The sequence below is a fragment of the Petromyzon marinus genome, chromosome 69, assembly GCF_048934315.1.
Source record: "Petromyzon marinus isolate PM22_M1 ecotype Great Lakes invasive population chromosome 69, UKy_Petmar_22M1.pri1.0, whole genome shotgun sequence".
Taxonomy (NCBI): domain Eukaryota; kingdom Metazoa; phylum Chordata; class Hyperoartia; order Petromyzontiformes; family Petromyzontidae; genus Petromyzon; species Petromyzon marinus.
This window is the reverse complement of record NC_133735.1, coordinates 7,432,729-7,458,595: the sequence shown is the minus strand read 5'-3', so window position 1 is coordinate 7,458,595 and position 25,867 is coordinate 7,432,729. Positions and strand designations below refer to the sequence as shown.

General features: G+C 52.6%; 1 protein-coding gene across 1 annotated transcript in view; it reads right to left on the bottom strand.

Moving 5' to 3' along the window:
* The window catches only part of LOC116957037 (large neutral amino acids transporter small subunit 2), a 63,580-nt gene that overhangs the window by 25,149 nt on the left and 12,564 nt on the right, over positions 1-25,867 (bottom strand). Inside the window, exons 5-8 of the mRNA XM_076055048.1 lie at positions 23,944-24,097; positions 19,481-19,604; positions 15,639-15,742; positions 9,237-9,333 (exon numbers count right to left, since the gene is read on the bottom strand). Of these exons, the coding sequence (XP_075911163.1) occupies positions 9,237-9,333; positions 15,639-15,742; positions 19,481-19,604; positions 23,944-24,097 (479 nt within the window). The remainder of the gene's footprint in view (positions 1-9,236; positions 9,334-15,638; positions 15,743-19,480; positions 19,605-23,943; positions 24,098-25,867) is intronic.

Below are 25,867 nucleotides of genomic sequence, written 5' to 3'. Positions count from 1 at the left end.
TCACTAGTTTGTAACATCAGCAGTGTAGTGACACACTAGGAGGGGAGTGAGTGACAGAGTGTACATGTCACTAGTTATTAACATCAGCAGTGTAATGACACACTAGGAGCAGGAGTGAGAGACAGAGTGTACATGTCACTAGTTAGTAACATCAGCAGTGTAGTGACACACTAGGAGGAGTGAGAGACAGAGTGTACATGTCACTAGTTAGTAACATCAGCAGTGTAGTGACACACTAGGAGTGAGAGACAGAGTGTACATGTCACTAGTTAATAACATCAGCAGTGTAGTGACACACTAGGAGGGGAGTGAGAGACAGAGTGTACATGTCACTAGTTAGTAACATCAGCAGTGTAGTGACACACTAGGAGTGAGAGACAGAGTGTACATGTTACTAGTTAGTAACATCAGCAGTGTAGTGACACACTAGGTGAGAGTGAGAGACAGATTGTACATGTCACTAGTTAGTAATATCAGCAGTGTGGTGACACACTAGGAGGGGAGTGAGACACAGAGTGTACATGTCACTAGTTACTAACATCAGCAGTGTAGTGACACACTAGGAGGGGAGTGAGAGACAGAGTGTACATGTCACTAGTTAGTAACATCAGCAGTGTAGTGACACACTAGGAGTGAGAGACAGAGTGTACATGTTACTAGTTAGTAACATCAGCAGTGTAGTGACACACTAGGTGAGAGTGAGAGACAGATTGTACATGTCACTAGTTAGTAATATCAGCAGTATGGTGACACACTAGGAGGAGGAGTGAGAGACAGAGTGTACATGTCACTAGTTAGTAACATCAGCAGTGTAGTGACACACTAGGAGAGGAGTGAGAGACAGAGTGTACATGTCACTAGTTAGTAACATCAGCAGTGTAGTGACACACTAGGAGAGGGAGTGAGAGACAGAGTGTACATGTCACTAGTTAGTAACATCAGCAGTGTGGTGACACACTAGGAGGAGTGAGAGACAGAGTGTACATGTCACTAGTTAGTAACATCAGCAGTGTAGTGACACACTAGGAGTGAGAGACAGAGTGTACATGTCACTAGTTAGTAACATCAGCAGTCTAGTGACACACTAGGAGGAGTGAGAGACAGAGTGTACATGTCACTAGTTAATAACATCAGCAGTGTAGTGACACACTAGGAGTGAGAGACAGAGTGTACATGTCACTAGTTAATAACATCAGCAGTGTAGTGACACACTAGGAGAGGGAGTGAGAGACAGAGTGTACATGTCACTAGTTACTAACATCAGCAGTGTAGTGACACACTAGGAGGGGAGTGAGAGACAGAGTGTACATGTCACTAGTTAGTAACATCAGCAGTGTGGTGACACACTAGGAGTGAGAGACAGAGTGTACATGTCACTAGTTAGTAACATCAGCAGTGTAGTGACACACTAGGAGTGAGAGACAGAGTGTACATGTCACTAGTTAGTAACATCAGCAGTGTAGTGACACACTAGGAGTGAGAGACAGAGTGTACATGTCACTAGTTAGTAACATCAGCAGTGTAGTGACACACTAGGAGAGGGAGTGAGTGACAGAGTGTACATGTCACTAGTTAGTAACATCAGCAGTGTAGTGACACACTAGGAGGGGAGTGAGAGACAGTGTACATGTCACTAGTTAGTAACATCAGCAGTGTAGTGACACACTAGGAGTGAGAGACAGAGTGTACATGTCACTAGTTACTAACATCAGCAGTGTAGTGACACACTAGGAGGGGAGTGAGAGACAGAGTGTACATGTCACTAGTTAGTAACATCAGCAGTGTGGTGACACACTAGGAGTGAGAGACAGAGTGTACATGTCACTAGTTAGTAACATCAGCAGTGTAGTGACACACTAGGAGTGAGAGACAGAGTGTACATGTCACTAGTTAGTAACATCAGCAGTGTAGTGACACACTAGGAGTGAGAGACAGAGTGTACATGTCACTAGTTAGTAACATCAGCAGTGTAGTGACACACTAGGAGAGGGAGTGAGTGACAGAGTGTACATGTCACTAGTTAGTAACATCAGCAGTGTAGTGACACACTAGGAGTGAGAGACAGAGTGTACATGTCACTAGTTAGTAACATCAGCAGTGTAGTGACACACTAGGAGTGAGAGACAGAGTGTACATGTCACTAGTTAGTAACATCAGCAGTGTAGTGACACACTAGGAGGAGTGAGAGACAGAGTGTACATGTCACTAGTTAGTAACATCAGCAGTGTAGTGACACACTAGGAGGGGAGTGAGAGACAGAGTGTACATGTCACTAGTTAGTAACATCAGCAGTGTGGTGACACACTAGGAGGGGAGTGAGTGACAGAGTGTACATGTCACTAGTTAGTAACATCAGCAGTGTAGTGACACACAAGGAGAGGAGTGAGAGACAGAGTGTACATGTCACTAGTTAGTAACATCAGCAGTGTAGTGACACACTAGGAGGAGTGAGAGACAGAGTGTACATGTCACTAGTTAGTAACATCAGCAGTGTAGTGACACACTTGGAGAGGGAGTGAGTGACAGAGTGTACATGTCACTAGTTAGTAACATCAGCAGTGTAGTGACAAACTAGGAGAGGGAGTGAGAGACAGAGTGTACATGTCACTAGTTAGTGACATCAGCAGTGTAGTGACACACTAGGAGGAGTGAGAGACAGAGTGTACATGTCACTAGTTAGTAACATCAGCAGTGTAGTGACACACTAGGAGGGGAGTGAGTGACAGAGTGTACATGTCACTAGTTAGTAACATCAGCAGTGTGGTGACACACTAGGAGTGAGAGACAGAGTGTACATGTCACTAGTTAGTGACATCAGCAGTGTAGTGACACACTAGGAGGAGTGAGAGACAGAGTGTACATGTCACTAGTTAGTAACATCAGCAGTGTAGTGACACACTAGGAGGGGAGTGAGTGACAGAGTGTACATGTCACTAGTTAGTAACATCAGCAGTGTAGTGACACACTAGGAGTGAGAGACAGAGTGTACATGTCACTAGTTAGTAACATCAGCAGTGTAGTGACACACTAGGAGAGAGAGTGAGAGACAGAGTGTACATGTCACTAGTTAGTAACATCAGCAGTGTGGTGACACACTAGGAGAGGGAGTGAGAGACAGAGTGTACATGTCACTAGTTAGTAACATCAGCAGTGTAGTGACACACTAGGAGTGAGAGACAGAGTGTACATGTCACTAGTTAGTAACATCAGCAGTGTAATGACACACTAGGAGGGGAGTGAGAGACAGAGTGTACATGTCACTAGTTAGTAACATCAGCAGTGTAGTGACACACTAGGAGAGGGAGTGAGAGACAGAGTGTACATGTCACTAGTTAGTAACATCAGCAGTGTGGTGACACACTAGGAGAGGGAGTGAGAGACAGAGTGTACATGTCACTAGTTAGTAACATCAGCAGTGTAGTGACACACTAGGAGTGAGAGACAAAGTGTACATGTCACTAGTTACTAACATCAGCAGTGTGGTGACACACTAGGAGAGGGAGTGAGAGACAGAGTGTACATGTCACTAGTTAGTAACATCAGCAGTGTAGTGACACACTAGGAGTGAGAGACAGAGTGTACATGTCACTAGTTAGTAACATCAGCAGTGTAGTGACACACTAAGAGGGGAGTGAGAGACAGAGTGTACATGTCACTAGTTAGTAACATCAGCAGTGTAGTGACACACTAGGAGTGAGAGACAGAGTGTACATGTCACTAGTTACTAACATCAGCAGTGTAGTGACACACTAGGAGAGGGAGTGAGAGACAGAGTGTACATGTCACTAGTTAGTAACATCAGCAGTGTGGTGACACACTAGGAGAGGGAGTGAGAGACAGAGTGTACATGTCACTAGTTAGTAACATCATCAGTGTAGTGACACACTAGGAGTGAGAGACAGAGTGTACATGTCACTAGTTAGTAACATCAGCAGTGTGGTGACACACTAGGAGAGGGAGTGAGAGACAGAGTGTACATGTCACTAGTTACTAACATCAGCAGTGTAGTGACACACTAGGAGGGGAGTGAGAGACAGAGTGTACATGTCACTAGTTAGTAACATCAGCAGTGTAGTGACACACTAGGAGTGAGAGACAGAGTGTACATGTCACTAGTTAGTAACATCAGCAGTGTGGTGACACACTAGGAGGAGTGAGAGACAGAGTGTACATGTCACTAGTTAGTAACATCAGCAGTGTGGTGACGCACTAGGAGAGGGAGTGAGAGACAGAGTGTACATGTCACTAGTTAGTAACATCAGCAGTGTGGTGACACACTAGGAGGGGAGTGAGAGACAGAGTGTACATGTCACTAGTTAGTAACATCAGCAGTGTAGTGACACACTAGGAGTGAGAGACAAAGTGTACATGTCACTAGTTACTAACATCAGCAGTGTGGTGACACACTAGGAGAGGGAGTGAGAGACAGAGTGTACATGTCACTAGTTAGTAACATCAGCAGTGTAGTGACACACTAGGAGTGAGAGACAGAGTGTACATGTCACTAGTTAGTAACATCAGCAGTGTGGTGACACACTAGGAGTGAGAGACAGAGTGTACATGTCACTAGTTAGTAACATCAGCAGTGTAGTGACACACTAGGAGTGAGAGACAGAGTGTACATGTCACTAGTTAGTAACATCAGCAGTGTAGTGACACACTAGGAGTGAGAGACAGAGTGTACATGTCACTAGTTAGTAACATCAGCAGTGTAGTGACACACTAGGAGAGGGAGTGAGTGACAGAGTGTACATGTCACTAGTTAGTAACATCAGCAGTGTAGTGACACACTAGGAGGGGAGTGAGAGACAGTGTACATGTCACTAGTTAGTAACATCAGCAGTGTAGTGACACACTAGGAGTGAGAGACAGAGTGTACATGTCACTAGTTACTAACATCAGCAGTGTAGTGACACACTAGGAGGGGAGTGAGAGACAGAGTGTACATGTCACTAGTTAGTAACATCAGCAGTGTGGTGACACACTAGGAGTGAGAGACAGAGTGTACATGTCACTAGTTAGTAACATCAGCAGTGTAGTGACACACTAGGAGTGAGAGACAGAGTGTACATGTCACTAGTTAGTAACATCAGCAGTGTAGTGACACACTAGGAGTGAGAGACAGAGTGTACATGTCACTAGTTAGTAACATCAGCAGTGTAGTGACACACTAGGAGAGGGAGTGAGTGACAGAGTGTACATGTCACTAGTTAGTAACATCAGCAGTGTAGTGACACACTAGGAGTGAGAGACAGAGTGTACATGTCACTAGTTAGTAACATCAGCAGTGTAGTGACACACTAGGAGTGAGAGACAGAGTGTACATGTCACTAGTTAGTAACATCAGCAGTGTAGTGACACACTAGGAGGAGTGAGAGACAGAGTGTACATGTCACTAGTTAGTAACATCAGCAGTGTAGTGACACACTAGGAGGGGAGTGAGAGACAGAGTGTACATGTCACTAGTTAGTAACATCAGCAGTGTGGTGACACACTAGGAGGGGAGTGAGTGACAGAGTGTACATGTCACTAGTTAGTAACATCAGCAGTGTAGTGACACACAAGGAGAGGAGTGAGAGACAGAGTGTACATGTCACTAGTTAGTAACATCAGCAGTGTAGTGACACACTAGGAGGAGTGAGAGACAGAGTGTACATGTCACTAGTTAGTAACATCAGCAGTGTAGTGACACACTTGGAGAGGGAGTGAGTGACAGAGTGTACATGTCACTAGTTAGTAACATCAGCAGTGTAGTGACAAACTAGGAGAGGGAGTGAGAGACAGAGTGTACATGTCACTAGTTAGTGACATCAGCAGTGTAGTGACACACTAGGAGGAGTGAGAGACAGAGTGTACATGTCACTAGTTAGTAACATCAGCAGTGTAGTGACACACTAGGAGGGGAGTGAGTGACAGAGTGTACATGTCACTAGTTAGTAACATCAGCAGTGTGGTGACACACTAGGAGTGAGAGACAGAGTGTACATGTCACTAGTTAGTGACATCAGCAGTGTAGTGACACACTAGGAGGAGTGAGAGACAGAGTGTACATGTCACTAGTTAGTAACATCAGCAGTGTAGTGACACACTAGGAGGGGAGTGAGTGACAGAGTGTACATGTCACTAGTTAGTAACATCAGCAGTGTAGTGACACACTAGGAGTGAGAGACAGAGTGTACATGTCACTAGTTAGTAACATCAGCAGTGTAGTGACACACTAGGAGAGAGAGTGAGAGACAGAGTGTACATGTCACTAGTTAGTAACATCAGCAGTGTGGTGACACACTAGGAGAGGGAGTGAGAGACAGAGTGTACATGTCACTAGTTAGTAACATCAGCAGTGTAGTGACACACTAGGAGTGAGAGACAGAGTGTACATGTCACTAGTTAGTAACATCAGCAGTGTAATGACACACTAGGAGGGGAGTGAGAGACAGAGTGTACATGTCACTAGTTAGTAACATCAGCAGTGTAGTGACACACTAGGAGAGGGAGTGAGAGACAGAGTGTACATGTCACTAGTTAGTAACATCAGCAGTGTGGTGACACACTAGGAGAGGGAGTGAGAGACAGAGTGTACATGTCACTAGTTAGTAACATCAGCAGTGTAGTGACACACTAGGAGTGAGAGACAAAGTGTACATGTCACTAGTTACTAACATCAGCAGTGTGGTGACACACTAGGAGAGGGAGTGAGAGACAGAGTGTACATGTCACTAGTTAGTAACATCAGCAGTGTAGTGACACACTAGGAGTGAGAGACAGAGTGTACATGTCACTAGTTAGTAACATCAGCAGTGTAGTGACACACTAAGAGGGGAGTGAGAGACAGAGTGTACATGTCACTAGTTAGTAACATCAGCAGTGTAGTGACACACTAGGAGTGAGAGACAGAGTGTACATGTCACTAGTTACTAACATCAGCAGTGTAGTGACACACTAGGAGAGGGAGTGAGAGACAGAGTGTACATGTCACTAGTTAGTAACATCAGCAGTGTGGTGACACACTAGGAGAGGGAGTGAGAGACAGAGTGTACATGTCACTAGTTAGTAACATCATCAGTGTAGTGACACACTAGGAGTGAGAGACAGAGTGTACATGTCACTAGTTAGTAACATCAGCAGTGTGGTGACACACTAGGAGAGGGAGTGAGAGACAGAGTGTACATGTCACTAGTTACTAACATCAGCAGTGTAGTGACACACTAGGAGGGGAGTGAGAGACAGAGTGTACATGTCACTAGTTAGTAACATCAGCAGTGTAGTGACACACTAGGAGTGAGAGACAGAGTGTACATGTCACTAGTTAGTAACATCAGCAGTGTGGTGACACACTAGGAGGAGTGAGAGACAGAGTGTACATGTCACTAGTTAGTAACATCAGCAGTGTGGTGACGCACTAGGAGAGGGAGTGAGAGACAGAGTGTACATGTCACTAGTTAGTAACATCAGCAGTGTGGTGACACACTAGGAGGGGAGTGAGAGACAGAGTGTACATGTCACTAGTTAGTAACATCAGCAGTGTAGTGACACACTAGGAGTGAGAGACAAAGTGTACATGTCACTAGTTACTAACATCAGCAGTGTGGTGACACACTAGGAGGAGGAGTGAGAGACAAAGTGTACATGTCACTAGTTAGTAACATCAGCAGTGTAGTGACACACTAGGAGGAGTGAGAGACAGAGTGTACATGTCACTAGTTAGTAACATCAGCAGTGTAGTGACACACTAGGAGGGGAGTGAGTGACAGAGTGTACATGTCACTAGTTAGTAACATCAGCAGTGTAGTGACACACTAGGAGGAGGAGTGAGAGACAGTGTACATGTCATTAGTTAGTAACATCAGCAGTGTAGTGACACACTAGGAGAGGGAGTGAGATACAGAGTGTACATGTCACTAGTTAGTAACATCAGCAGTGTGGTGACATACTAGGAGAGGGAGTGAGAGACAGAGTGTACATGTCACTAGTTAGTAACATCAGCAGTGTGGTGACACACTAGGAGTGAGAGACAGAGTGTACATGTCACTAGTTAGTAACATCAGCAGTGTGGTGACACACTAGGAGTGAGAGACAGAGTGTACATGTCACTAGTTAGTAACATCAGCAGTGTAGTGACACACTAGGAGGAGTGAGAGACAGAGTGTACATGTCACTAGTTAGTAACATCAGCAGTGTAGTGACACACTAGGAGTGAGAGACAGAGTGTACATGTCACTAGTTAGTAACATCAGCAGTGTAGTGACAAACTAGGAGAGGGAGTGAGAGACAGAGTGTACATGTCACTAGTTAGTAACATCAGCAGTGTAGTGACACACTAGGAGTGAGAGACAGAGTGTACATGTCACTAGTTAGTAACATCAGCAGTGTAGTGACACACTAGGAGTGAGAGACAGATTGTACATGTCACTAGTTAGTAACATCAGCAGTGTAGTGACACACTAGGAGTGAGAGACAGAGTATACATGTCACTAGTTACTAACATCAGCAGTGTAGTGACACACTAGGAGTGAGAGACAGAGTGTACATGTCACTAGTTAGTAACATCAGCAGTGTAGTGACACACTAGGAGTGAGAGACAGAGTGTACATGTCACTAGTTACTAACATCAGCAGTGTGGTGACACACTAGGAGTGAGAGACAGATTGTACATGTCACTAGTTAGTAACATCAGCAGTGTAGTGACACACTGGGGAGGTAGTGTATAGTGTCGTGTGTAGTGTAGTGTATAGTAGAGTGGTGTATAGTGTAGTGTATAGTAGTGTAGTGTATAGTAATGTAGTGTATAATGTAGTGTATAGTAGTGTAGTGTATAGTGTAGTGTATAGTGTAGTGTATAGTGTAGTGTATAGTAGTGTGGTGTATAGTGTAGTGTATAGTAGTGTATAGTAGTGTAGTGTATAGTACTATAGTGTATAATAGTGTAGTGTATAGTGTAGTGTATAGTAGTGTAGTGTATAGTGTAGTGTAGTGTATAATAGTGTAGTGTATAGTGTAGTGTATAGTGTAGTGTATAGTGTAGTGTATAGTGTATAGTGTAGTGTATAGTGTAGTGTATTGTGTAGTGTATAGTGTAGTGTATAGTGTATAGTAGTGTATAGTGTAGTGTATAGTGTAGTGTATAGTGTAGTGTATAGTGTAGTGTATAGTGTATAGTAGTGTAGTGTATAGTGTAGTGTATAGTGTAGTGTATAGTGTATACTGTAGTGTATAGTGTATAGTAGTGTAGTGCTCACCGTGAAGAGCAGGGCAGGTATTGGAGTGCATCGATCCACGTGGATCATGGCTAGGAGGCTGGGTAGATGGCCCTCCCTGGCGCCCGCGAAAAATAACCTGGGGTGAGGAGAGGCGAGGTTGGTGAGTGAAGAGGTGGGGTGAGGAGGTGGGGTGAGTGAGTGAGGAGGTGGGGTGAGTGGGTGAGGAGGTGAGGAGGTGGGGTGAGGAGGTGGGGTGAGGAGGTGGGGTGGGTGGGTGAAGAGGTGGGGTGAGTGAGTGAGGAGGTGGGGTGAGTGGGTGAGGAGGTGGGGTGAGGGGGTGAAGAGGTGGGGTGAGTGGGTGAGGAGGTGGGGTGAGTGGGTGAGGAGGTGGGGTGAGTGGGTGAAGAGGTGGGGTGAGTGAGTGAAGAAGTGGGGTGGGTGAGTGAGGAGGTGGGGTGAGTGGGTGAAGAGGTGGGGTGAGTGGGTGAGGAGGTGGGGTGAGTGGGTGAAGAGATGGGGTGAGGGGGTGAGGAGGTGGGGTGAGTGGGTGAGGAGGTGGGGTTGGTGGGTGAGGAGGTGGGGTGAGTGGGTGAAGAGGTGGGGTGAGGAGGTGGGGTGGGTGGGTGAAGAAGTGGGGTGAGTGGGTGAGGAGGTGGGGTGAGGAGGTGGGGTGGGTGGGTGAGGAGGTGGGGTGAGTGGGTGAGGAGGTGGGGTGAGGAGGTGGGGTGGGTGGGTGAGGAGGTGGGGTGAGTGGGTGAGGAGGTGGGGTGAGTGAATGAGGAGGTGGGGTGAGTGAGTGAGGAGGTGGGGTGAGTGGGTGAGGAGGTGGGGTGAGTGAGTGAAGAGGTGGGGTGAGTGGGTGACGAGGTGGGGTGAGTGGGTGAAGAGGTGGGGTGAGGAGGTGGGGTGGGTGGGTGAGGAGGTGGGGTGAGTGGGTGAGGAGGTGGGGTGAGGAGGTGGGGTGGGTGAAGAGGTGGGGTGAGTGGGTGAGGAGGTGGGGTGAGGAGGTGGGGTGGGTGGGTGAAGAGGTGGGGTGAGTGGGTGATGAGGTGGGGTGAGTGAATGAGGAGGTGGGGTGAGTGAGTGAGGAGGTGGGGTGAGTGGGTGAGGAGGTGGGGTGAGGAGGTGGGGTGGGTGAGGAGGTGGGGTGAGTGAGTGAGGAGGTGGGGTGAGTGGGTGAGGAGGTGGGGTGAGTGGGTGAAGAGGTGGGGTGAGTGAGTGAAGAAGTGGGGTGGGTGAGTGAGGAGGTGGGGTGAGTGGGTGAAGAGGTGGGGTGAGTGGGTGAGGAGGTGGGGTGAGTGGGTGAAGAGATGGGGTGAGGGGGTGAGGAGGTGGGGTGAGTGGGTGAGGAGGTGGGGTTGGTGGGTGAGGAGGTGGGGTGAGTGGGTGAAGAGGTGGGGTGAGGAGGTGGGGTGGGTGGGTGAGGAGGTGGGGTGAGTGGGTGAGGAGGTGGGGTGAGTGGGTGAGGAGGTGGGGTGAGGGGGTGAGGAGGTGGGGTGAGGAGGTGGGGTGGGTGGGTGAGGAGGTGGGGTGAGTGGGTGAAGAGGTGGGGTGAGGAGGTGGGGTGGGTGGGTGAGGAGGTGGGGTGAGTGGGTGAGGAGGTGGGGTGAGGAGGTGGGGTGGGTGAGGAGGTGGGGTGAGTGAGTGAGGAGGTGGGGTGAGTGGGTGAGGAGGTGGGGTGAGTGGGTGAAGAGGTGGGGTGAGTGGGTGAGGAGGTGGGGTGGGTGAGTGAGGAGGTGGGGTGGGTGAGTGAGGAGGTGGGGTGAGTGGGTGAAGAGGTGGGGTGAGTGGGTGAGGAGGTGGGGTGAGTGGGTGAGGAGGTGGGGTTGGTGGGTGAGGAGGTGGGGTGAGTGGGTGAAGAGGTGGGGTGAGGAGGTGGGGTGAGTGGGTGAGGAGGTGGGGTGAGGGGGTGAGGAGGTGGGGTGAGGAGGTGGGGTGAGGAGGTGGGGTGGGTGGGTGAGGAGGTGGGGTGAGGGGGTGAGGAGGTGGGGTGAGTGGGTCAGGAGATGGGGGGGTAGATGAGGGGGGTAGATGAGGGGGGGTAGATGAGGGGGGTAGATGAGGGGGGCTGATGAGGGGGGTAGATGAGGGGGGTAGATGAGGGGGGGTAGATGAGGGGGTAGATGAGGGGGGTAGATGAGGGGGTAGATGAGGGGGGTAGATGAGGGGGGGTAGATGAGGGGGGTAGATGAGAGGGGATTAGATCAGGGGGGTAGATGAGGGGGGCTGATGAGGGGGGGTAGATGAGGGGGGTAGATGAGGGGGGTAGATGAGGGGGGTAGATGAGGGGGGGTAGATGAGGGGGGGTAGATGAGGGGGGGTAGATGAGGGGGGTAGATGAGGGGGGGTAGATGAGGGGGGGTTGATGAAGGGGGGTAGATGAGGGGTGTAGATGAGGGGGTGTAGATGAGGGGGTAGATGAGGGGGGTAGATGAGGGGGGTAGATGAGGGGGTGTATATGAGGGGGTTGATGAAGGGGGGTAGATGAGGGGGGTAGATGAGGGGGGGTAGATGAGGGGGGGGGTAGATGAGTGGGGGTAGATGAGGGGGGTAGATGAGGGGGTTTAGATGAGGGGGTAGATGAGGGGGGTAGATGAGGGGGGTAGATGAGGGGGGTAGATGAGGGGGTGTAGATGAGGGGGTAGATGAGGGGGGGTAGATGAGGGGGGTAGATGAGGGGGGGTAGATGAGGGGGGGTAGATGAGGGGGTGTAGATGAGGGGGTAGATGAGGGGGGTAGATGAGGGGGGTAGATGAGGGGGGGTAGATGAGGGGGGTAGATGAGGGGGGTAGATGAGGGGGGTAGATGAGGGGGGTACATGAGGGGGGGTAGATGAGGGGGGGTAGATGAGGGGGGTAGATGAGGGGGGGTAGATGAGGGGGGTAGATGAGGGGGGTACTTGAGGGGGGGGTAGATGAGGGGGGTAGATGAGGGGGGTAGATGAGGGGGGTAGATGAGGGGGGGTAGATGAGGGGGGGTAGATGAGGGGGGTAGATGAGGGGGTAGATGAGGGGGGGTAGATGAGGGGGGGTAGATGAGGGGGGGGTAGATGAGGGGGTAGATGAGGGGGGGTAGATGAGGGGGGGTAGATGAGGGGGGGTAGATGAGGGGGGGTAGATGAGGGGGGTAGATGAGGGGGGGTAGATGAGGGGGGTAGATGAGGGGGGGTAGATGAGGGGGGGTAGATGAGGGTGGGTAGATGAGGGGGGTAGATGAGGGGGGTAGATGAGGGGGGGTAGATGAGGGGGGTAGATGAGCGGGGTAGATGAGGGGGGTAGATGAGGGGGGTAGATGAGGGGGGGTAGATGAGGGGGGTAGATGAGGGGGGGTAGATGAGGGGGGTAGATGAGGGGGGGTAGATGAGGGGGGTAAATGAGGGGGGTAGATGAGGGGGGTAGATGAGGGGGGGTAGATGAGGGGGTAGATGAGGGGGGTAGATGAGGGGGGGGTAGATGAGGGGGGTAGATGAGGGGGGGTAGATGAGGGGGGTAGATGAGGGGGGTAGATGAGGGGGGTAGATGAGGGGGGGTAGATGAGGAGGGTAGATGAGGGGGGTAGATGAGGGGGGGTAGATGAGGGGGGGGTTGATGAAGGGGGGTAGATGAGGGGGGTAGATGAGGGGGGTAGATGAGGGGGGGTAGATGAGGGGGGGTAGATGAGGTGGTAGATGAGGGGGGGGGCGGATGAGGGGGGGGTAGATGAGGGGGTAGATGAGGGGGGTATTTGAGGGGGTAGATGGGGGGGTAGATGGGGGGGTAGATGAGGGAGGGGTAGATGAGGGGGTAGATGAGGGGGGTAGATGAGGGGGGGGTAGATGAGGGGGGTAGATGAGGGGAGTAGTTGAGGGGGGGTAGATGCGAGGGGTAGATGCTGGGGGTAGATGAGGGGGGGTAGATGAGGGGGGGTAGATGAGGGTGGGTAGATGAGGGGGGTTAGATGAGGGGGTAGATGAGGGGGGTAGATGAGGGGGGTAGATGAGGGGGGGTAGATGAGGGGGTAGATGAGGGGGGTAGATGAGGGGGTAGATGAGGGGGGTAGATGAGAGGGGTAGATGAGGGGGGGTAGATGAGGGGGTAGATGCGGGGGGTAGATGCGGGGGGTAGATGAGGGGGGGTAGATGAGGGGGTAGATGTGGGGGGTAGATGCGGGGGGTAGATGAGGGGGGGTAGATGAGGGGGTAGATGAGGGGGGTAGATGAGGGGGGGTAGATGAGGGGGTAGATGAGGGGGGTAGTTGAGGGGGTAGATGAGGAGGGTAGATGAGGGGGGTAGATAAGGGGGGTAGATGAGGGGGTAGATGAAGGGGGTAGTTGAGGGGGTAGATGAGGGGGGTAGATGAGGGGGGTAGATAAGGGGGGTAGATGACGGGGGGTAGATGAGGGGGGGTAGATGAGGGGGGGGTAGATGAGGGGGTAGATGAGGGGGGTAGATGAGGGGTAGATGACGGGGTAGATGAGGGGGGGTAGTTGAGGGGGGGTAGATGATGGGGGGTAGATGAGGGGGGGTAGATGAGAGGGTAGTTGAGGGGGGGTAGATGAGGTGGGGGTAGATAAGGGGCAGATGAGGGGGTAGATGAGGGGGGTAGATGAGGGGGGGTAGATGAGGGGGGTAGTTGAGGGGGGGTAGATGAGGGTGTAGATGGGGGGGTAGATGAGGGGGGGTAGATGAGGGGGTAGATGAGAGGGGGTAGATGAGGGGGGTAGATGAGGGGGGTAGATGAGGGGGGTAGATGAGGGGGGGTAGATGAGGGGGGTAGATGAGGGGGGTAGATGAGGGGGGGTAGATGAGGGGGGGTAGATGAGGGGGGGTAGATGAAGGGGGTAGATGAGGGGGGTAGATGAGGGGGGGTAGATGAGGGGGGTAGATGAGGGGGGTAGTTGAGGGGGGGTAGATGAGGGGGGGGTAGATGAGGGGGTGGATGAGGGGGGTAGATGAGGGGGGTAGATGAGGGGGGTAGATGAGGGGGGGTAGTTGAGGGGGGGTAGATGAGAGGGGGTAGATGAGGGGGGGTAGATGAGTGGGATAGATGAGAGGGGTAGATGAGGGGGGGTAGATGAGGGGGGTAGATGAGGGGGTAGATGAGGGGGGGGCGGATGAGGGGGGGTAGATGAGGGGGTAGATGAGGGGGTAGATGAGGGGGTAGATGAGGGGGGGGCGGATGAGGGGGGGTAGATGAGGGGGTAGATGAGGGGGTAGATGAGGGGGGTAGTTGAGGGGGTAGATGGGGGGGTAGATGGGGGGTAGATGAGGGGGGGTAGATGAGGGGGTAGATGAGGGGGGGTAGATGAGGGGGGGTAGATGAGGGGGGTAGATGAGGGGGGTAGTTGAGGGGGGGGTAGATAAGGGGGTAGATGAGGGGGGTAGATGAGGGGGGTAGATGAGGGGGGTAGATGAGGGGGGTAGATGAGGGGGGTAGATGAGGGGGGTAGTTGAGGGGGGTAGATGAGGGGGGGGTAGATGAGTGGGGTAGATGAGGGGGGATAAATGAGGGGGGTATTTGAGGGGGGGTAGATGAGGGGGTAGATGAGGGGGGTAGTTGAGGGGGTAGATGAGGGGGGTAGTTGAGGGGGGGGTAGATGAGGGGGGGTAGATCCGGGGGGTAGATGAGGGGGGTAGATGAGGGGGGGTAGATGAGGGGGGTAGATGAGGGGGGTAGTTGAGGGGGGGTAGATGAGGGGGGTAGATGAGGGGGGTAGATGAGGGGGGTAGATGAGGGGGTAGATGAGGGGGGGTAGATGAGGGGGGGTAAATGAGGGGGGTAGATGAGGGGGGTAGTTGAGGGGGGTAGATGAGGGGGGGGGTAGATGAGGGGGGTAGATGAGGGGGGTAGATGAGGGGGGGTAGATGAGGGGGGTAGATGAGGGGTGTAGTTGAGGGGGGGTAGATGAGGGGGGGTAGATGAGGGGGGTAGATGAGGGGGGTAGTTGAGGGGGGGTAGATGAGGGGGGTAGTTGAGGGGGGTAGATGAGGGGGTAGATGAGGGGGGGTAGATGAGGGGGGTAGATGAGGGGGTAGATGAGGGGGGGTAGATGAGGGGGGTAGATGAGGGGGTAGATGAGGGGGTAGATGAGGGGGGTAGATGAGGGGGGTAGATGAGGGGGGGTAGTTGAGGGGGTAGATGAGGGGGGTAGTTGAGGGGGGGTAGATGAGGGGGGTAGATGAGGGGGGTAGATGAGGGGGTAGTTGAGGGGGGGTAGATGAGGGGGGGTAGATCAGGGGGGGGGTAGATGAGGGGATAGATGAGGGGGTAGACGAGGGGGGGTAGATGAGGGGGGTAGATGAGGGGGGTAGATGAGGGGGGGTAGATGAGAGGGGGTAGATGAGGGGGGGTAGATGAGAGGGGGTAGATGAGGGGGGTAGATGAGGGGGGGTAGTTGAGGGGGGTAGATGAGGGGGGTAGATGAGGGGGGTAGATGAGGGGGGTAGATGAGGGGGGTGTCACCTGGAGGAGGTGAAGAGTGAACCGTTGACTCCTCCGAAGGTTGACAGCGCCACAGAGATCGGCATCACCCACGACATCACTCCCAGTAGCTTGTTGCCGAACGTCTGGGACGACACGGAGACACGGAGACACGGGGACACGGAGACACGGGGACACGGGGACACGGGGACACGGAGACACGGGGAGAGTGAGACACGGGGAGAGTGAGACACGGGGACACGGAGACACGGGGACACGGGGACACGGGGACACGGAGACACGGGGAGAATGAGACACGGGGACACGGAGACACGGGGACACGGGGACACGGAGACACGGGGAGAGTGAGACACGGAGACACGGGGAGAGTGAGACACGGGGAGAGTGAGACACGGGGAGAGTGAGACACGGAGACACGGGGACACGGGGACACGGAGACACGGAGACACGGAGACACGGGGAGAGTGAGACATGGGGAGAGTGAGACACGGAGACACGGGGAGAGTGAGACACGGGGAGAGTGAGACACGGAGACACGGGGAGAGTGAGACACGGGGAGAGTGAGACACGGGGAGAGTGAGACACGGAGACACGGAGACACGGGGAGAGTGAGACACGGAGAAAGTGAGACACGGGGAGAGTGAGACACGGGGAAAGTGAGACACGGAGACACGGGGAGAGTGAGACACGGGGACACGGAGACACGGGGAGAGTGAGACACGGGGACACGGGGAGAGTGAGACACGGGGAGAGTGAGACACGGGGACACGGGGAGAGTGAGACACGGGGACACGGGGAGAGTGAGACACGGGGAGAGTGAGACACGGAGACACGGGGAGAGTGAGACACGGGGAGAGTGAGACACGGAGACACGGGGAGAGTGAGACACGGGGACACGGAGACACGGGGAGAGTGAGACACGGGGACACGGAGACACGGGGAGAGTGAGACACGGAGACACGGGGAGAGTGAGACACGGGGAGAGTGAGACACGGAGACACGGGGAGAGTGAGACACGGGGAGAGTGAGACACGGGGAGAGTGAGACACGGAGACACGGAGACACGGAGACACGGGGAGAGTGAGACACGGAGACACGGGGAGAGTGAGACACGGGGACACGGGGAGAGTGAGACACGGGGACACGGGGAAAGTGAGACACAGGGAGAGTGAGACACGGGGACACTGGGAGAGTGAGACACGGGGAGAGTGAGACACGGGGAGAGGGAGACACGGGGAGAGTGAGATACGGAGACACGGGGAGAGTGAGACACGGAGACACGGAGACACGGGGAGAGTGAGACACGGAGACACGGGGAGAGTGAGACACGGGGACACGGGGAGAGTGAGACACGGGGACACGGGGAGAGTGAGACACGGGGACACGGGGAGAGTGAGACACGGGGAGAGTGAGACACGGGGAGAGTGAGACACGGGGAGAGTGAGACACGGGGAGAGTGAGACACGGGGAGAGTGAGACACGGGGAGAGTGAGACACGGGGACACGGGGAGAGAGAGACACGGAGACACGGGGAGATAGAGACACGGGGACACGGGGACACGGGGAGAGTGAGACACGGGGACACGGGGAGAGTGAGACACGGGGAGAGTGAGACACGGGGACACGGGGAGATAGAGACACGGGGACACGGGGACACGGGGAGAGTGAGACACGGGGACACGGGGAGAGTGAGACACGGGGAGAGTGAGACACGGGGAGAGTGAGACACGGAGACACGGGGACACGGGGAGAGTGAGACACGGGGACACGGGGAGAGTGAGACACGGGGAGAGTGAGACACGGAGAGAGTGAGACACGGGGAGAGTGAGACACGGAGACATGGAGACACGGGGAGAGTGAGACACGGGGAGAGTGAGACACGGGGAGAGTGAGACACGGGGAGAGTGAGACACGGAGACACGGGGACACGGGGAGAGTGAGACACGGGGAGAGTGAGACACGGGGAGAGTGAGACACGGAGACACGGGGACACGGGGAGAGTGAGACACGGGGAGAGTGAGACACGGAGACAGGGAGACACCGGGAGAGTGAGACACGGGGAGAGTGAGACACGGAGACACGGGGAGAGTGAGACACGGGGAGAGTGAGACACGGGGACACGGGGACACGGGGAGAGTGAGACACGGGGAGAGTGAGACACGCGGACACGGAGATACGGGGAGAGTGAGACACGAGGAGAGTGAGACACGGGGACACGGGGACACGGGGAGAGTGAGACACAGGGAGAGTGAGACACGGGGACACGGGGACACGGGGAGAGTCAGACACGTGTCTCTCTGCGTGTCTCTTTGTGTGTCTCTCTGTGTGTCTCTGTGTGTGTCTCTCTGCGTGTCTCTCTCTGCGTGTCTCTCTCTGTCTGTGTGTCTCTCTGTCTCTCTCTCTGCGTCTCTCTCTGCGTGTCTCTCTGCGTGTCTCTCTCTGTGTGTCTCTCTCTGTCTCTCTGCGTGTCTCTCTGTCTCTGTCTCTCTGCGTGTCTCTCTGTCTCTCTGCGTGTCTCTGCGTGTCTCTCTCTCTCTGTCTCTCTGCGTGTCTCTCTCTGTCTCTCTGCGTGTCTCTCTCTGTCTCTGTCTCTCTGTGTCTCTCTCTGCGTGTCTCTCTCTGTCTCTGTCTCTCTGCGTGTCTCTCTCTGTCTCTCTGTCTCTGTGTCTCTGCGTGTCTCTCTCTGTGTCTGTCTCTGTCTCTCTCTCCGTGTCTCCCTCTGTCTCTCTGTCTCTGTCATTCTACGTGTCTCTCTCTGTCTCTGCGTGTGTCTCTCTCTCCGTGTCTCTCTCTGTCTCTCTCTCCGTGTCTCTCTCTGTCTCTTTGTCTCTGTCTCTCTACGTGTTTCTGTCTGTCTCTCTGTCTCTCTCTCCGTGTCTCTCTCTCTCTCTGTGCGCGTTACCACTGTATCTCTCTGTCTCTGTCTCTCTACGTGTCTCTCTCTGTCTCTCTGTCTCTCTCTGCGTGTCTCTGGGTGTCTCTCTCTCTGTCTCTGTCTCTCTGCGTGTCTCTCTGCGTGTCTCTCTCTGTCTCTCTCTGTCTCTGTCTCTCTCTGCGTGTCTCCGGGTGTTTCTCTCTGTGTCTCTCTCTCTCTCTCTCTGTCTCTCTGCGTGTGTCTCTCTCTCCGTGTCTCTCTCTGTCTCTCTCTCCGTGTCTCTCTCTGTCTCTTTGTCTCTGTCTCTCTACGTGTTTCTGTCTGTCTCTCTGTCTCTCTCTCCGTGTCTCTCTCTCTCTCTGTGCGCGTTACCACTGTATCTCTCTGTCTCTGTCTCTCTACGTGTCTCTCTCTGTCTCTCTGTCTCTCTCTGCGTGTCTCTGGGTGTCTCTCTCTCTGTCTCTGTCTCTCTGCGTGTCTCTCTGCGTGTCTCTCTCTGTCTCTCTCTGTCTCTGTCTCTCTCTGCGTGTCTCCGGGTGTTTCTCTCTGTGTCTCTCTCTCTCTCTGTCTCTCTGCGTGTGTCTCTCTCTCCGTGTCTCTCTCTGTCTCTCTCTGCGTGTCTCTCTCTGTCTCTTTGTCTCTGTCTCTCTACGTGTTTCTCTCTGTCTCTCTGTCTCTCTCTCCGTGTCTCTCTCTCTCTCTGTGCGCGTTACCACTGTATCTCTCTGTCTCTGTCTCTCTACGTGTCTCTCTCTGTCTCTCTGTCTCTCTACGTGTCTCTGGGTGTCTCTCTCTCTGTCTCTGTCTCTCTGCGTGTCTCTCTGCGTGTCTCTCTCTGTCTCTCTCTGTCTCTGTCTCTCTCTGCGTGTCTCCGGGTGTTTCTCTCTGTGTCTCTCTCTCTCTCTCTCTGTCTCTCTGCGTGTGTCTCTCTCTCCGTGTCTCTCTCTGTCTCTCTCTGCGTGTCTCTCTCTCTCTCTGTGCGCGTTACCACTGCCACGGCGTTGGACTCGAGCAGCTCGGCTGGAGACATGGCTGTCACGTAGGCGATGTTGGCGAACACGTAGACAAACGTTACCACGGGGATCGAGATGAAGATCGCCAGCGGAAGATTCCTGCAACGGGGTGGGGGGGGTGGGGAGATGTTGACTACCTCGCCTGGTCTACAGGAGGTCTATGTGGAGTCTGTGTCTCTGTCATCATCATCATCATCATCACGGTGGCTAGGAGATGTTGACTACCTCGCCTGGTCTACAGGAGGTCTATGTGGAGTCTGTGTCTCTGTCATCATCATCATCATCACGGTGGCTAGGAGATATTGACTACCTTGCCTGGTCTACAGGAGGTCTATGTGGAGTCTGTGTCTCTGTCATCATCATCATCATCACGGTGGCTAGGAGATGTTGACTACCTCGCCTGGTCTACAGGAGGTCTATGTGGAGTCTGTGTCTCTGTCATCATCACGGTGGCTAGGAGATGTTGACTACCTCGCCTGGTCTACAGGAGGTCTATGTGGAGTCTGTGTCTCTGTCATCATCATCATCATCACGGTGGCTAGGAGATATTGACTACCTTGCCTGGTCTACAGGAGGTCTATGTGGAGTCTGTGTCTCTGTCATCATCATCATCATCACGGTGGCTAGGAGATGTTGACTACCTCGCCTGGTCTACAGGAGGTCTATGTGGAGTCTGTGTCTCTGTCATCATCACGGTGGCTAGGAGATGTTGACTACCTCGCCTGGTCTACAGGAGGTCTATGTGGAGTCTGTGTCTCTCTCATCATCATCACGGTGGCTAGGAGATGTTGACTACCTCGCCTGGTCTACAGGAGGTCTATGTGGAGTCTGTGTCTCTCTTTCATCATCATCATCACGGTGGCTAGGAGATGTTGACTACCTCGCCCGGTCTACAGGAGGCCTATGTGGAGTCTGTGTCTCTCTCATCATCACGGTGGCTAGGAGATGTTGACTACCTCGCCTGCACTACAGGAGGTCTATGTAGAGTCTGTGTCTCTCTCTCATCATCACGGTGGCTAGGAGATGTTGACTACCTCGCCTGGTGCACAGGAGGTGTATGTGGAGTCTGTGTCTCTCTCTCATCATCATCATCATCACGGTGGCTAGGAGATGTTGACTACCTCGCCTGGTCTACAGGAGGTCTATGTGGAGTCTGTGTCTCTCGCTCATCATCATCATTACGGTGGCTATGAGATGTTGACTACCTCGCCTGGTCTACAGGAAGTCTATGTGGAGTCTGTGTCTCTCTCTCATCATCGTCATCATCAGCATCACGGTGGCTAGGAGATGTTGACTACCTCGCCTGGTACACAGGAGGTCTATGTGGAGTCTGTGTCTCTCTCTCATCATCATCATCACGGTGGCTAGGAGATGTTGACTACCTCGCCTGGTCTACAGGAGGTCTATGTGGAGTCTGTGTCTCTCGCTCATCATCATCATCACGGTGGCTATGAGATGTTGACTACCTCGCCTGGTCTACAGGAAGTCTATGTGGAGTCTGTGTCTCTCTCTCATCATCGTCATCATCAGCATCACGGTGGCTAGGAGATGTTGACTACCTCGCCTGGTACACAGGAGGTCTATGTGGAGTCTGTGTCTCTCTCTCATCATCATCATCACGGTGGCTAGGAGATGTTGACTACCTCGCCTGGTACACAGGAGGTCTATGTGGAGTCTGTGTCTCTCTCATCATCATCACGGTGGCTATGAGATGTTGACTACCTCGCCTGGTCTACAGGAGGTCTATGTGGAGTCTGTGTCTCTCTCTCATCATCATCACGGTGGCTAGGAGATGTTGACTACCTCGCCTGGTACACAGAAGGTCTATGTGGAGTCTGTGTCTCTCTCATCATCATCGTCATCATCACGGTGGCTAGGAGATGTTGACTACCTCGCCTGGTCTACAGGAGGTCTATGTGGAGTCTGTGTCTCTCTCTCATCATCACGGTGGCTAGGAGATGTTGACTACCTCGCCTGGTGTACAGGAGGTCTATGTGGAGTCTGTGTCTCTCTCATCATCATCATCACGGTGGCTAGGAGATGTTGACTACCTCGCCCGGTACACAGGAGGTCTATGTGGAGTCTGTGTCTCTCTCATCATCATTGTGGCTAGGAGATGTTGACTGCCTCGCCTGGTCTACAGGAGGTCTATGTAGAGTCTGTGTCTCTCTCTCATCATCACGGTGGCTAGGAGATATTGACTACCTCGCCTGGTCTACAGGAGGTCTATGTGGAGTCTGTGTCTCTCTCTCATCATCATCATCATCATCACGGTGGCTAGGAGATGTTGACTACTTCGCCTGGTACACAGGAGGTCTATGTGGAGTCTGTGTCTCTCTCTCATCATCACGGTGGCTATGAGATGTTGACTACCTCGCCTGGTACACAGGAGGTCTATGTGGAGTCTGTGTCTCTCTCATAATCATCATCACGGTGGCTAGGAGATGTTAACTACCTCGCCTGGTCTACAGGAGGTCTATGTGGAGTCTGTGTCTCTCTCTCATCATCACGGTGGCTATGAGATGTTGACTACCTCGCCTGGTCTACAGGAGGTCTATGTGGAGTCTGTGTCTCTCTCATCATCATCATCACGGTGGCTAGGAGATGTTGACTACCTCGCCTGGTCTACAGGAGGTCTATGTGGAGTCTGTGTCTCTCTCTCATCATCATCATCATCACGGTGGCTATGAGATGTTGACTACCTCGCCTGGTCTACAGGAGGTCTATGTGGAGTCTGTGTCTCTCTCATCATCATTATCACGGTGGCTATGAGATGTTGACTACCTCGCCTGGTATACAGGAGGTCTATGTGGAGTCTGTGTCTCTCTCTCATCATCATCATCATCACGGTGGCTAGGAGATGTTGACTACCTCGCCTGGTCTACAGGAGGTCTATGTGGAGTCTGTGTCTCTCTCTCATCATCATCATCATCACGGTGGCTAGGAGATGTTGACTACCTCGCCTGGTCTACAGCAGGTCTATGTGGAGTCTGTGTCTCTCTCATCATCATCACGGTGGCTAGGAGATGTTGACTACCTCACCTGGTCCTCAGGAGGTCTATGTGGAGTCTGCGTGTCTCTCATCATCATCACGCTGGCTAGGAGATGTTGACTACCTCGCCTGGTCTACAGGAAGTCGTGGGTTCGATCCTGACCCTGACGACTCCTGCTGCTGCTGCTGTAGATGTGGAGTCTGCGTCTGTCTCTCATCATCTTTCACGGTGGCTAGGAGATGTTGACTACCTCGCCTGGTCTACAGGAGGTCTATGTGGAGTCTGTGTCTCTCTCATCATCATCATCATCACGGTGGCTAGGAGATGTTGACTACCTCGCCTGGTCTACAGCAGGTCTATGTGGAGTCTGTGTCTCTCTCATCATCATCACGGTGGCTAGGAGATGTTGACTACCTCACCTGGTCCTCAGGAGGTCTATGTGGAGTCTGCGTGTCTCTCATCATCATCACGCTGGCTAGGAGATGTTGACTACCTCGCCTGGTCTACAGGAAGTCGTGGGTTCGATCCTGACCCTGACGACTCCTGCTGCTGCTGCTGTAGATGTGGAGTCTGCGTCTGTCTCTTATCATCTTTCACGGTGGCTAGGAGATGTTGACTACCTCGCCTGGTCTACAGGAGGTCTATGTGGAGTCTGTGTCTCTCTCATCATCATCATCATCACGGTGGCTAGATGTTGACTACCTCGCCCGGTACGCAGGAGGTGTTGGGTTCGATGCCGACCCCTGCTGCTGCATATTTGTAGTCTGCGTCTCTCTCTCTCTCACCGTCATCACCTAGTCTGAGATGTTGACTACCTCGCACAGTACGCAGGAGGTCGTGGGTTCGATCCCGATCCTGACGATGTCTGGGTGTATCTTTCAGGGGGTTAATAATGGCCGTGTCGGAGACACTGAGATCCTGGGTTCGAGCCCTGGGTCTGGGTGTCTCTCTCTCTCAGGGGGTTTACGATGGCCGTGTCGGAGACACTAAGATATTGGGTTCGAACCCTGGGTCTGGGTGTCTCTCTCTCAGGGGGTTTACGATGGCCGTGTCAGAGACACTGAGAGTCTGGGTTCAAGCCCTGGGTCTGGGTGTCTGTCTCTCTCAGGGGGTTCACGATGGCCGTGTCAGAGACACTGAGAGTCTGGGTTCAAGCCCTGGGTCTGGGTGTCTCTCTCTCTCTCAGGGGGTTCACGATGGCCGTGTCGGAGACACTGAGAGTCTGGGTTCAAGCCCTGGGTCTGGGTGTCTCTCTCTCTCGGGGTTCACGATGGCCATATCAGAGACACTGAGAGTCTGGGTTCAAGCCCTGGGTCTGGGTGTCTCTCTCTCAGGGGGTTCACGATGGCCGTGTCAGAGACACTGAGAGTCTGGGTTCAAGCCCTGGGTCTGGGTATCTCTCTCTCTCGGGGGGTTCACGATGGCCGTGTGGGAGCCGCCCTCACCTGTAGGGGTTGACAAGCTCCTCGGTGACGTAGTTGAGAAAGTTCCAGCCCCCGTATGCAAATGAGCCCTGGAGGAAGGCCAAAGCGATGAGCCCCACGGTCGGCTCCTGCCAGGCCTGGAACGCATTCTGGGGCTCCAGCCAATAGGATTCACCTAAACACACAGCCAACAAGATTCACCTACACACAGCCAATCAGATTCAGCTCCACACACAGCCAATCGGATTCACCTAAACACACACAGCCAATAAGATTCACCTACATACAGCCAATAAGATTCATCTAAACACACAGCCAACAAGATTAACCTACACACAGCCAATCAGATTCACCTACACACACAGCCAATAAGATTCACCTACACACAGCCAATAAGTTTCACCTAAACACACAGCCAACAAGATTCACCGACACACAGCCAATCAGATTCAGCTACACACACAGCCAATCGTATTTGCCTACACACACACAGCCAATAAGATTCACCTACACACAGCCAATAAGAATCACCTACACACAGCCAATCAGATTCAGCTACACACAGCCAATCGTATTCACCTACACACACAGCCAATAAGATTCACCTACACACAGCCAATAAGATTCACCTACACACAGCCAATAAGATTCACCTACACACAGCCAATCAGATTCAGCTACACACAGCCAATCGTATTCACCTACACATACACAGCCAATAAGATTCATTTACACACAGCCAAATAAGATTCATCTATACACACAGCCAACAAGATTCACCTACACACAGCCAATCAGATTAAGATACACACACAGACAATCTGATTCACCTAAACACACACAGCCAATGAGATTCACCTACACACAGCCAATAAGATTCACCTATATACACAGCCAACAAGATTCACCTATACTCTTTGGTTCTATTGGGTAAAGTCACGTAGGTGAAAATAAAATAACAAAAAATCACGACGTTTCGGCCACAACACAAGCGGCCTTCATCAGGTGAAGGGACGAGACTGTCTGGAGGACAGCGCTTGTGTTGTGGCCGAAACGTCGTGATTTTTTGTTATTTTATTTTCACCTACGTGACTTTACCCAATAGAACCAAAGATTATGGATCTTAGCAGTCACGAAAGCTTTATATCTAGAAAAGATTCACCTACACACAGCCAATCAGATTCAGCTACACACACAGCCAATAAGATTCACCTACACACAGCCAATAAGATTCACCTATACACACAGCCAACCAGATTCACCTATACACACAGCCAACCAGATTCACCTACACACAGCCAATCAGATTCAGCTACACACACAGCCAATCGGATTCACCTACACACCCAGCCAATAGGATTCAACGACACACAGCCAATAAGATTCACATATACACACAGCCAATGGGGTTCACCTCTACAAACACACACAGCCAATAGGCTTCAGATATATACACGCAGCCAATCAGATTCACCTACACACACATCCAGCCAATAGAATTCACCTACACACACACACGCAGCCAATAGGATTCACCTATACACAGACACACAGCCAATAGGATTCACCTACACACATAGCCAATAGGATTCACCTACACACACAGTCAATAGGATTCACCTACACACACCGAGCCAATAGAATTCACCTACACCACACAGCCAATAGGATTCACCTACACACACAGCCAATAGGATTCACCTACACACACCAAGCCAATCGGATTCACCCACACCACACAGCCAATAGGATTGACCTACACCACACAGCCAATAGGATTCACCTACACACAGCGCCAATAGTATTCACCTACACACACAGCGCCAATAGGATTCACCTACACGTGTAGGCGTGCGTGTGCGCTTGCTTGGGGCTCTTGCCCTTCCAGCCCACCGCAGGCTACCTGGGGAAGCTCTATATGTGGCCGTGTGTATTTATACTGTGT